Source organism: Paramisgurnus dabryanus, chromosome 17 (genome assembly GCF_030506205.2).
Source record: "Paramisgurnus dabryanus chromosome 17, PD_genome_1.1, whole genome shotgun sequence".
NCBI classification, from domain to species: domain Eukaryota; kingdom Metazoa; phylum Chordata; class Actinopteri; order Cypriniformes; family Cobitidae; genus Paramisgurnus; species Paramisgurnus dabryanus.
Genome location: NC_133353.1, coordinates 28,168,715 through 28,180,523, shown reverse-complemented (window position 1 = coordinate 28,180,523; position 11,809 = coordinate 28,168,715). Strand labels below are relative to the sequence as shown.

At 36.9% G+C, this 11,809-nt stretch overlaps 1 protein-coding gene across 1 annotated transcript; it reads right to left on the bottom strand.

Moving 5' to 3' along the window:
* Window positions 1-46: 46 nt before the first annotated feature.
* On the bottom strand, window positions 47-10,447 carry LOC135778339 (angiopoietin-2). Its single transcript, XM_065288804.2, has 6 exons — window positions 10,046-10,447; window positions 3,945-4,173; window positions 2,469-2,606; window positions 1,736-1,952; window positions 738-933; window positions 47-632 (listed from the first exon to the last, which is right to left on the bottom strand). The coding sequence occupies exons 1-6, from the start codon at window positions 10,445-10,447 to the stop codon at window positions 486-488; spliced, it is 1,329 nt and encodes a 442-aa protein (XP_065144876.2). The 3' UTR covers window positions 47-485.
* Between the last annotated feature and the right edge of the window lie 1,362 nt (window positions 10,448-11,809).

Below are 11,809 nucleotides of genomic sequence, written 5' to 3'. Positions count from 1 at the left end.
AAATTTTCTTACTTACGGATTTATGACCAGGGTATCGCAGGGTGAAGCACAATACACAACACGTACAGATAAATTACTCGAATAACTGCAATTATACATTTCAAACAGAGATGGCGATAGAGAGGTAAAGTCGCAACTTTATTTGCAACTTTAAGAATTAAATACAAAATCTGTTACCAAATTATCTTAAAGCATGATCATACACAACACATAAGTGAACTGTATATACATAATGAAAAATATAATTAATGATTATCCTTAAAGTTACATTTAATAACTGGATGACTGGGATTTATTGAGTAGCCTAACATCAATGCATTAGCTTTCTTGTACTGATTTAGTACTTAAAAAAAATGATTGACCAGATTGAGAAAGTGCAGTTAAGATTTTAAACACAGTTTACACAATTGCTCAACCATTAGGAAACAACAATGGCCCTATGATGTCCACCACCAGTACTGTTTTACCTAAACCCTAAAGTGCTGTTACGGAGAGGGGCGTGGCCTGTATGTCCGTGGCCTCATCATCATGCTCACCCTCTTCAGAGAGTAATAATCTGAATCCTTCCATGAGTACCATATAATCCCATCAGGTCCCAAAAGATTCTTTACTTTTGCAGAGTAGCGCCCTCCCTGTTCAACGGCACAGTAAGATCATGCCCAAGTTACATTGCAGTTACTTCAAAAGATGCATTTCATGTTTCAACCTGCATGAATAGATTCAAGTTTTTGTCCTACCTTATAATAAACTCCATTCAGATTTGAATAGAAGCACTGGTTGTACCACCAACCTCCGTGAGATATCTCAGCACAGATGTTACCAGTGTCAGGTGTGCTGAAGCTTTGCTTGTCATGGTACCAACCGAACGAGTCTTCAGCTGTACCACTAAATCCAGTCACATGGAGACGATAATGATTTTCCTCATTCTCAATCCTGGAAAAGAAAATAAGGCATTGATTTGTGCGTAATTGGTTTCTGTAGTTTAAAGGAACACATCGACTTTTTTGGGACTTTAGCTTATTCACCGTATCCCATACAGACCCTTTTCATCTCTGTGTGTCCCGTAACTCTGACACACCAACCACTAGCCTAGCTTAGCACAAAGACTGGAAGTGAATGGCTCCAGTTAGCATACTGCTGCCAATAAGTGAAAAAATAACACCAACATTTACCTATTTATATATTGTGATTTGTATAGTCACAGCGTGTACAAATAACAAGGTCATATGAGACACAACCATCTTTTAACTGTATGCATACTGGAAACTATATTCTCAGAAGGCAAAGCACTGCTACTTGGGCAGAGTAATTAGAGTAAACTTGCGCGAACTCTCTGCTCCTTACCACGGTGCTTCCCAGGTGCTGCGAGCAAATCACTCCGCCCAAGTAGCAGTTACTGGGAGCAGTATGCTAGCTGGAGCCATTTACTTCCAGTCTTTGTGCTAAGCTAGGCTAGGGGCGGGTGCATCAGAGAGAGTTACGGCAAGCACGGAGATGAAAAAGGTATGTATGGACTCTGGGGGATAAGAAGAATAATCTAAATTCCCCAAAAAGTCTGGGAATTCGTAAAGAGATACTTTATGAAGGGAAACGAAAACCTTTTTCTCCTTTCTCTTCTTTAGTTCAATATTATAAAGACTACTGTATGTGCACTGGAAATACATGGTCACACCCAACCTGCATATATTAGTGATATTTTGTAAATATTTTGAAGATTTGCCTTCATTGTGTTTACCAGAAGTTTTGGTACAGTGCATGTTTGTGCTTGCCATTCCAATCCTCCAGGTCAATCCGAAGGGAATATTCCCCCTGACTGGAGATGTCGTGGATGTGGTCATTTCCCAACCAGAACTCTCCATGAAGATCTCCGAAGCCGTCCCTATATTCTGTCCATTTACGATTGAAATGAACTTTTCCATCCTGTCGACGTTGAATCATGGTCCAGCCACCTCCTTGTAAAAAGACAATGATTCTTTAATCCCAAAAAGAAGTCTTAAATGCTGATTTAAAGGAAAACACCACAGTTTTTTTAATATTTTACTGTTTTACCTCAACTTAGATGAATTAATACATACCTATCTTTTTCAATGCGTGCACTTTTAATCGTTGTACAGCGCTTCTTGAATGTGTTAGCATTTAGCCTAGCCCCATTCATTCCAATGGCTCCAAACAAAAGTTTTATTTTGTGCCAACATACTTACTCGTTTTAAGTCATCTTTAAGAGAAAATATGGCAGTGTTTGGTGGCTTCTAATTTTCATCCCTATTTGGAGCCTTAGGAATGAATGGGGCTAGGCTAAATGCTAACATATTCACGAAGCGCTGTACAAAGATTAAAAGTGCACGCACTGAAAAAAGAAAGGTATGTATTTATTTGTCCAAGTTGGGGTAAGAACATAGTAAAATATTGAAAAACGGTGGTGTTTTCCTTTAACTACTAGTCTATGAACGTGTTTTGTAAAAAAATACCTTGGGTATCCATATCACAGTAAACCTCTACTGGTGTCGAACCGAGCGAGGGGACAACAGTAAAAATCCCAGACCTGTGGATTCCATTGTAGTGTAGGGATGCACAGTCAGTTGGACAGTTTCTCATGTGCTGAACATCTGAGGAAAACAAAATATTAAATCAAATTACATAAGTTCATTTTTAGTGGATTTTATTCAATTCATTGGGGCAATTCCCCAGACATGCTTAGATTAATTCAGGACTAGGCCTTAGTCATATTACGACATTTAAGTAGTTTTTACAAACAAACCTTACAAAAAACTATGCTGGTGTGCATCTTGAGACAAAACAATGGCACCGATATACGTTAAGATATGTCAGTACAAGGTGTTTTTAAATTAAGGCAGCTTAAACTTGCATTTCAGTTTGGGACTAGGATAAGCCCTGTCTTTGAAATCGCCCCTTTAACAATATGCAGAATGCAGATATATGTGTTACATTTCATATTTTATAATAACATAATGACACATTTACAATACAATTAAAGGTGCACTGTGTATTTAAGTGGCATCTAGTGGTGAAGTCGCGAATTGCAAACTGTGGGTCCTTGCTTACCACTCCATTTCGAAGCACATAGAGAAGCTATGACACCGCAGGACAAACATGTTGTCGCTCTGCAGAGCAGTTTGTCCGTTTAGGGCTACTGTAGAAAAACATGGCAGCGCAAAATGGCGACTTCCATGTAAGGGGACCGCAGTGTGTGTAAATAAAATGGCTCGTTCTAAGGTATAAAACATTATGTAAGGTCTTATGTAAGGTTATGCACCACTGCATATACACTGCATTTCTGTCAAACCTCCTAAAATTTACACATTGCACCTTTAACACACTAAAGGTGCTTATATGTATATAAGTGATTATATGTATATAGTGATTATATGTATATAAGGAAATGTATAAGTTATGTACTGTATAACATACTGAATGCAATGACAAAAGGTGGAACAATGGCAATAGCAGTCACAAAGTCCTAGCGAGGACTTTTAATATAGCTTAAAGGGATAGTTCACCCAAAAATGAAAATTCTGTCATCATTTACTCACTCTTATCTTGTTAAAATCCCACATAAATTTCTTTGTTCTGATGAACAAAGAGGAAGATATTTTGAAGAATGTTTGTAACCAAACTGTTAGGGGACCCCATTCACTTCCATAGTAGGAAAAACGAATACTATAGAAGTAAATGGGGTCCACGAGTGGTTTGGTTACAAACATTTCTCAAAATATCTTCCTTTGTGTTCATCAGAACAAAGAAATTTATACAGGTTTGTAACAACATAAGGGTGAGTAAATGATGACAGAATTTTCATTTTTGGGTGAACTATCCCTTTAATTTGGCAATAATGAGCTGAATAAAAATATTTAGACCTGCCTACGGCAGCACGTAATGAGCTTAGCATCACCTTTCAAAACATTGTCTTGTAAGCTCATGCTGACCTGGATAAAGAGTGTCTTGAGCACTGACCAGCGGGTTCGAGCGGATGACATTGATCATGCAGCCGGGATTGCGCCTCACACGATCCACTATCATAGTTAGGTTGCTGATCTCTGCTTGCATGTCGTAAATCAGTGATCCGTGGATCTGCAGCAGATCATTAGTTTCTTCAAGGATCTGCTGCAGTAAGCGATGCTCTGTTGAAGAGTTTGTGCCATATTTCTCTTCACTCTGCCAATTAAAATTCACAAAATAATCCAATTTTGTTCAAAATAATCAATTAAAAACCACAAAAATGCATTTGAGAATGCAGCCCATCTGTTGTTTACAAACAAGTACACTTGAACGGAAAAGTGACACTGATCATTTAATCCTGTCAATTAGTGTAGGGGATTTGAATGTGGCCCAACAAACCCTATAAAATATCAGCATTAGTGGTCATTCATAGTATAACATAGACATTATAAAGCATGTTGTGAAGCAGCTTAGTATAATAGTGCCTAGACTGTCTGACAAAAATTATAAAGCTGTTACTGGGGCAGTCTGTAAAAAAAAAAAAAAACGTTTGCACCTTAAAGGAAAACACCACTGTTTTTTTATATTTTACTATGTTCTTACCCCAACTTAGACAAATTAATACATACCTATCTTTAATCAATGCATGCACTTAATCTTTGTACAGAGCGTCGTGAATGTGTTAGCATTTCGCCTAGCCCCATTCATTCCTTAGGATCCAAACAGTGATGAATTTAGAAGCGACCAAACACTTCCATGTTTTCCCTTTTTGAAAACTTATATGAGTTGTTACACGAGTAAGTATGGTGGCACAAAATAAAACGTGCCGATTTAAAAAAAAAAAGAGAACAATACTGAATGGAGGAAGAGCACTTAGTTTGCAGCAATTTGACCTCGGACGCAGTAATATTGACAGAAGATTGAGCGAAAGGGGGAGTAGTCAGAAGTGATGATGTTACTGCACACCGAGGTCAAAGTTCTGTAAGTGCTTTTCACCTATACAATACAGTTTCACGTTACACGTTTTGTTTTGTGCCACCATACTTACTCGTTTAACTACTCATGTGACAGTCTTTAAATTGGGAAACATGGAAGTGTTTGGTCGCTTCTAAATTCATCCCTGTTTGGATCCTAAGGAATTAATGGGGCTACGCTAAATGCTAACACGTTCACGATGCGCTGTACAAAGATTAACTGCACGCATTGAAAAAAGATAGGTATGTATTAATTAGTCTAAGTTGAAATAGAAACAAAGTAAAAGATTGAAAAATGGTGGTGTTTTCCTTTAAAAGTTAATATTAGTACCTCAGAGGTACATATAAGCGCCATCAACTTCTATACTAGGCAAAAATACTACTACAAAAGTAAATGGTGCTCAAAATAGTTTTTGTTCCAAACATTGCTTAAAATATGTTCCTTCGTGTTCAGCAGAACAAAGAAATTAATACAGGTTTGTAAAAACACAAGGGTGAGTAAATGAAGCAAAATTTCAATTTTTTGGTGAACTATCCCTTAACTTCAGTAGAAGTGTTAAGTAACAAAGACAAAGTCATTTTCCTGATGAAGAGAGATTCGGTTTTTTAGTGAACTGCAACTGAACCTTGGATCTAGTCATAGCTTGGCATAGTCGGATCTATCAGCTTAGCTTTAAATAGTTATACAGTTTAGGTTAATAAATAAATTAATAAAAATAAGGGCCAAAAGAGGTTTTTTTCAAAGAAAATTATAGTAACATTTATAGTAATAAAATTATTTTATAGGCTTATTAGGACAGTAAAGTGGAAAAAAAATAGATATTTATTGAAAGATGAGAGGTTTGGGTCGTGATGACCAATGAAAGGTCTAAATGTACTTTAAAGTACTAAAAGAGATTGTCATTTTCCCCCAAAATTGAATACAAGTACATCAGTAAAGTACACATTTCCCCCAAATTACATTTCAGTAATTCTTGGGAATTTGGATAAAACAGGTTAAAATTTTGAAAAAAAAGTTCGTTTAATTACAAAATCTGAAGGTATATCATTATAGACCAAGCTCTTGGCTGTTCAGCAATTTACTGGTGCATCCTCCCCTGTTCGTATTTTTTTTTTTTTTCATAAAATAGGCGTTTTTCCAGTTATTACTCATACAACGTTTACTTTAAGCCTAAATAGAAAAAGTAATGATTTTTTTATTTAATAAACATATTTTTGTATTAATAGAGACTATTAATTTAATAACTCAACACCACTGAAGAAACATATTGTAAGCATATTCATTTAAAACAAATAAAACTCTGTCTGACGGTGGTGACACTAATCTGACGGTGGTGACATTGGCCTCATCGTTCCAAAATGTATACCACTCTAGTCAATGGCTTCTTGCTTAAACTTTATGTAAATATTTGGTCCAAAAAATAACAATCCTGAGCACTGTGATGAACAAATATCAAATCATAACTTCCTAAAATACATAAAACCTGACAGAAAAGACGAAAACCTGACGGTGGTGACAAAACCCTAATATAGATAAAAAAATAGATGAGTTGTTCACATTAGCCATCTTGTTTCCCCTCTGTTGCTAGCTACTTCAGACCTCTTCTTAAAAATGATACATTTATTCATAATCTAATCTAATATTTTTTTTACAAAGATGACGGTGTTGACATGTTATGGTTGTCACAGTAGCCGTGTCCAAAAATATGAACAAGTTTAAGAGAAAATAGCAAACATACAGGAGCTGAAGGTTTGAAAATGGGGTCTTCAGGAATGCAGTTGACCCTGTAGTTGTCTGATTTTATTGCTTTTTATAAATATCTGACGGTGGTGACGAATATGTGGGACACATTTTGAGCAGTCACAAAATAATAGTAAATATTGTTCAAAACTTACTGTTTGTAGTTTTTAATACATGTTAAAATGTACTCTTTCATGTGGTAAATATATTATTCAATTCAATTATTACTTTTGGCTTTTTTAATCAAGTTGAAATGATTATCTCTTAACCGAGGACAGCTGATATCGTAGGCAATGGGCCAGCATATAATCATTAAATTAATAAAAAATAAAAATAAACCTATAAAGCAGGGGTTCTCAAAGTCCGGACTCCGGTCCGGATCCGGACCCGACGGGAACTTGATCCGGACCCGCGTCCACTTCATATTACAAGTGCATTAATTTCTATGTGATTGATTAAATGTGTGCATTTGCTACTTTACAAATGCATATTAAACTTGTAAACCATTCGTTTAGGTTTTTTTTCTTTTTAGATTTAAGAATATTCCTGGTCCGAAAATAAAACGAGTTATTTAAAAATTTCCTGTGTGACGCTGTAGCCATCACACCCAAATATTATGCACAGCTACTTCATGTACTACGGCTTTTGATCAGTAAGTCCTTATCAATCTGAAATCACTGTTCAGATCAATGTTTGATTCATTTAAAACATGCACTTGAAAAAGCAACACTCCTCAAACATAATCATTATACATATTCTTTATTATCATGAAGATACCTGAAAAGGTTTGAAGAACAGCAATAAACGCCCTGTCCCAAATGGCACACTCCGGACTTGTGGTCCTACTCAGAGTCCACACTTTGATGACATCACGTAGTCCAGACTTTAGGGACCCTTGATGCGAGTCCACGTGGGTGCACCGGTGTCGTATTTTGGGACAGACTCGAGCATCACACCGGAAATAGGTAGAGAAGTTGCCCGTCAGTGTGAACTCCTCCCTTCCGTCGTCTGATTGGTCTTATTGCCCTTTCGCAAGGACTTCTGGGTTGGCAAAGTGCGCGAAGCCTGCTGCAGTGCGGGCTTCGCTGAAGACCGCATCAAGGGGGTAAAGGAGGCGCTGATGAGCACACTTCAAAGCGTAAAAATGACAGATGGGACACCCTACGGACTCGTAGACTAGCGAGAACGCGCAATTTAAGGCCACGAGACCGAAAGTCCACATGAAGTGCGCCATTTGGGACAGGGCCATAAATATATCCTTAAGACATTTCCTGGAGCTGCGTGTTTCTGGTTCTTCGTCTGCAGCGCATATTAAGTTTCTGCCCGAGAGCGCCCCCTGGCTTTTGGATGTAGGGGCATTTCACCGTACTTCATTGAGAAGCATAGCAAGCATCATCAGCCAATTTATAGGTGCACCCCTAATTTTGGTCAGTGTCTCTGCCTACCAACCACAACTTTTTTTGCCATGGTTTATGCATCTGATGGAAGAACATACTGTGCCATTTCTCTAAGTAGGTTGCTCTGTATTTGGCACCTGGTTACTTTTGGCATATTTCTTGTGTTTATGTTTAAAAAAAAAAAAAATACTTTAAATGCAAAATACACTTTTTTGTGTTGATTTGTTATATAAACAAATGGTTTACATTAAGTTTTTCCGGACCTATGAAAATGATGAGAATTCAGATTTGGACCTTTGAATGTAAACTTTGAGAACCAATGCTATAAAGGAACCTTAAATATGTGCAAAGGACCCCCTGATTATAACATTGATTATTTTTCTTCATGAAAATGTTATTAATTTCCAACAGAATTAGCACTTTTCTTAGTGGGACATGTTTTTGCCAAAGTTTCAAGAATCAGTGATTTAATTGTTTAGCAGAATCTTTCATCCAAAGCAACTTTCAAAAATGAGTTTAAACAATTGACTATAGCTGTTGGAAGAAGGAAATAAATGTGATTCTGCCAGTGAAATGCAGGCTAAAGTCCAAAAATCTTATTCTCAGATAACAAGCATTAAAGTTTGAGTTCACCTATTAATTTCACAGTGATTTCAATCTTTGACATGACCTTACTCAGTCAATATTAAATATATCAAGGTTATATTTTCACAAAATGTTCTTTACATTATGTAGGGTGCTCTTGTGTAGAAAACAGTAAATCAGAAACAAAAATAACGTTAGCTGGGTTTTCACAGGCAGGGTCACGAATATTAGGAAAATATCAAATATAAAGGAAAGGTTTTTTTAAATATAGATAGAGAATTCGACTTTATCACAGATGCCATTTTTGCTCTTTTTTATTAAAAAGAGCAGTTGATAAAAAAATGTTTGGGAGATCGTGCGAGGAAAAATAGTTGCGAATAGGAAAAAAGTCAATCACCAAAGTACTTTACTTTCAGCTTGCACTATCAATCTGGGAAAAATGCAGGAAAAGAAGAATCCACAATTGGAGTATCTGGTTTAAATGAGTGGAGTTTCTGTAATACAACAGTGGAGTCTGTTGCAGTAAAGTCATACTGTATATATGCTTTTTCCAGTCAGGCATTTATTATAGTAAACCATAATACACTGCTTGCAAACACTGGTGCAAACACTACATTGTGAAACATTCTCATGGGATTTGGATCCAATAGTCTTTATGCCCAGCTGCACTATTTCCTGAACTTCATCCAGCTCCTTATTTCCTATCTGCCATTATTGGCCAAACTGATTAATCCAGGTATGCCTTACCTCAGTAGTCACAACAACAATAATCAGACACACCTGGATTAATCAGTTTGTCCAATAATGGCAGACAGGAAACAAGGAGCTGGCTCAAGATCAGGAAGTAGTGCAGCTGGGCATAAAGCCTACTGTACAACATTTTAGACCCTGTTTACACCTGTATTTAGCCCTTGTGATCAGATGACCATGAATGCATTTTAACATGACTTAAATGTTGCCGCTTGCTCACTGTGTGGCCGTTGAACAGATTCCAGCTCTAATCCAGTATTTGATCAGGGTTAATGAGGCATTAGTACACATCCAGAGAACTAGTAAAACAATAATATCTACGTTCTGTGTAACTGCAGTGGACAATGTACACATGTTTTTAAGGTACAGTTAAAAAGACTTAAACATACTTTGAATAAAACTCACCAGGCATTTTATCTTAAAACAACTAGCCTATTATTGCACTCACCGGGACGTCCCTCTTTACTTTAAGACCCTAATGTACCAGTATATACTAATATGCAACCTTTAGGTACAAAGGTGTATTTTTTGAAAGGATAGCGCCCAAGGCATTGGCTTTACAAACAAAGGCAGGTGTTTCACAAACAGTGTAAAGATTACTCAGGGTGAGGAATCTATAGACCCTCTATGTTTACTCTTACCTGCAATTCCAGGACTTTGATGCGATGCCTGTGGCTCCTAAGCTCCTCTTGAAGTTCTGAGATGGTTTCCTTCAAGTCCTGAATTTGCTGTTTGCGCTCCTCGTTCTCACGCAGCCAATAGGAAACCTCGTCTGTACATCGAAACATATCGGGACATCTCTGCTCTTCCAGTTGTGGCAATGTGGCTATTAATCGACACTGTCCGTTTGGCATCATCTCATTGCTATATTCACCACATTGGATTAGACCGCTGCTAACACGATGCGTGTTGGTCTCAGATGTGTCTGTTTTAGTGGAGACAGTGTTTTGAGACTCTTCAGTAGCATCTTTGGATTTAGCATCAGGAATCTGGGCCCAGACTGCCAGGAGGAGGATCAAACCAAACAGCACAGATAACTTCATTGCGTTGAAAAAGAAAGTTCTCCATATAAAAGGAGTAGAGAGTCAAATCCAGTGTGATCTAGAGTTTGTTTGGGTTCTCCTGATAAAGCTGATTTCCTTGTGGTTTAATGCTGTCTTCTTCACAGCAGATGGGAAGTAATTGAGACGGAGAAAGCTGATTGGATTCTGGCCAGACATCCCTCGTGGATTGGAAAGCAGCATTATTTGAAAATAAACTATAGCATTGACACGCTTATATCTAAGCATAAAACACATTTACAAGCACATTAAGGGTTAGGTTACGTACCACAAAGACTAAATAAAATATTATAAATTCTCGAGCATGAGCCTGAAGTTGTCTCAGGCTAAAATGAAAGTATTGTGGTAAAATGCCAACAATTGCATAATGATAATAATAATAAAATGTAAAAAAAAAGATAAAAAACTAATGCAAATAAACATATAAGTTAAGCGGTTACCTTTCAGCAGACAGGAATCTCCTTTGTTATTAAGAATGTGGCAAGTGCTGCTTTTTCTTTACATTTCCAATGACACTTCACAATGGAATGACAAACATCCTATCCTCTTAATCTTCTCTAATAGGATTCCTCTACCTGACACATGTGCGATGCCTGGGAAATACGCATGTCCTTATGCTATGTCTTTAAAATACAAACTTTGGATTTGGGTTGGTGGTAAGGGTCCTGCCACATCTATGGCAGTAAATATATCAACACAAAAGTATTTCATAGTGTGCCAAAAATGATATTCATTAAAGTTTATTATTCATTGATATTTTTATTGAAAGTGTCAGTAAATTTTGCTATGCTTTTCAAGCAAGCCTTTATTTTCCATTTAGCTCAAGTATACTCCTCTATGGCTTTCTAAACGGCTCTGTGAGACAAAACAACCAGTAACGTAAAAGCCAGCAAGGTCAGGGCTCCAAAAATGAAGTGGCCATAATGGAAAGTGCCAAGCAATAGTTACCAATGTGAAAACACTTAATGCATGAATAAAATCACTCAAGTCAGCGAATGAGCGCATGTGTTCCTTAAATATAGGATGCATTCTGTAAAACATTTAATGCTGGGATTTAGATTTTAAATATAAATTGCTATCGTTGATTGTTTTATAAACGATTGGCCGATTATTGTTGTATAGCGAATGATTTCTGACAAAGTTGCCACAATATGGCCATTATAAAGCATATAATATATAATATTATGTGTAAAATAAAATCCAAGGGAAAGTCCCATAATCTAATTATGTGATTAGAATCACCAAAGTTTGATTTCACTCAATGACTTCACATTCATTTCAATCTTTGGCATGACCTTACTTTCAATTCAATTCATTTTTTTTATATAGCGCTTTTCACAATTG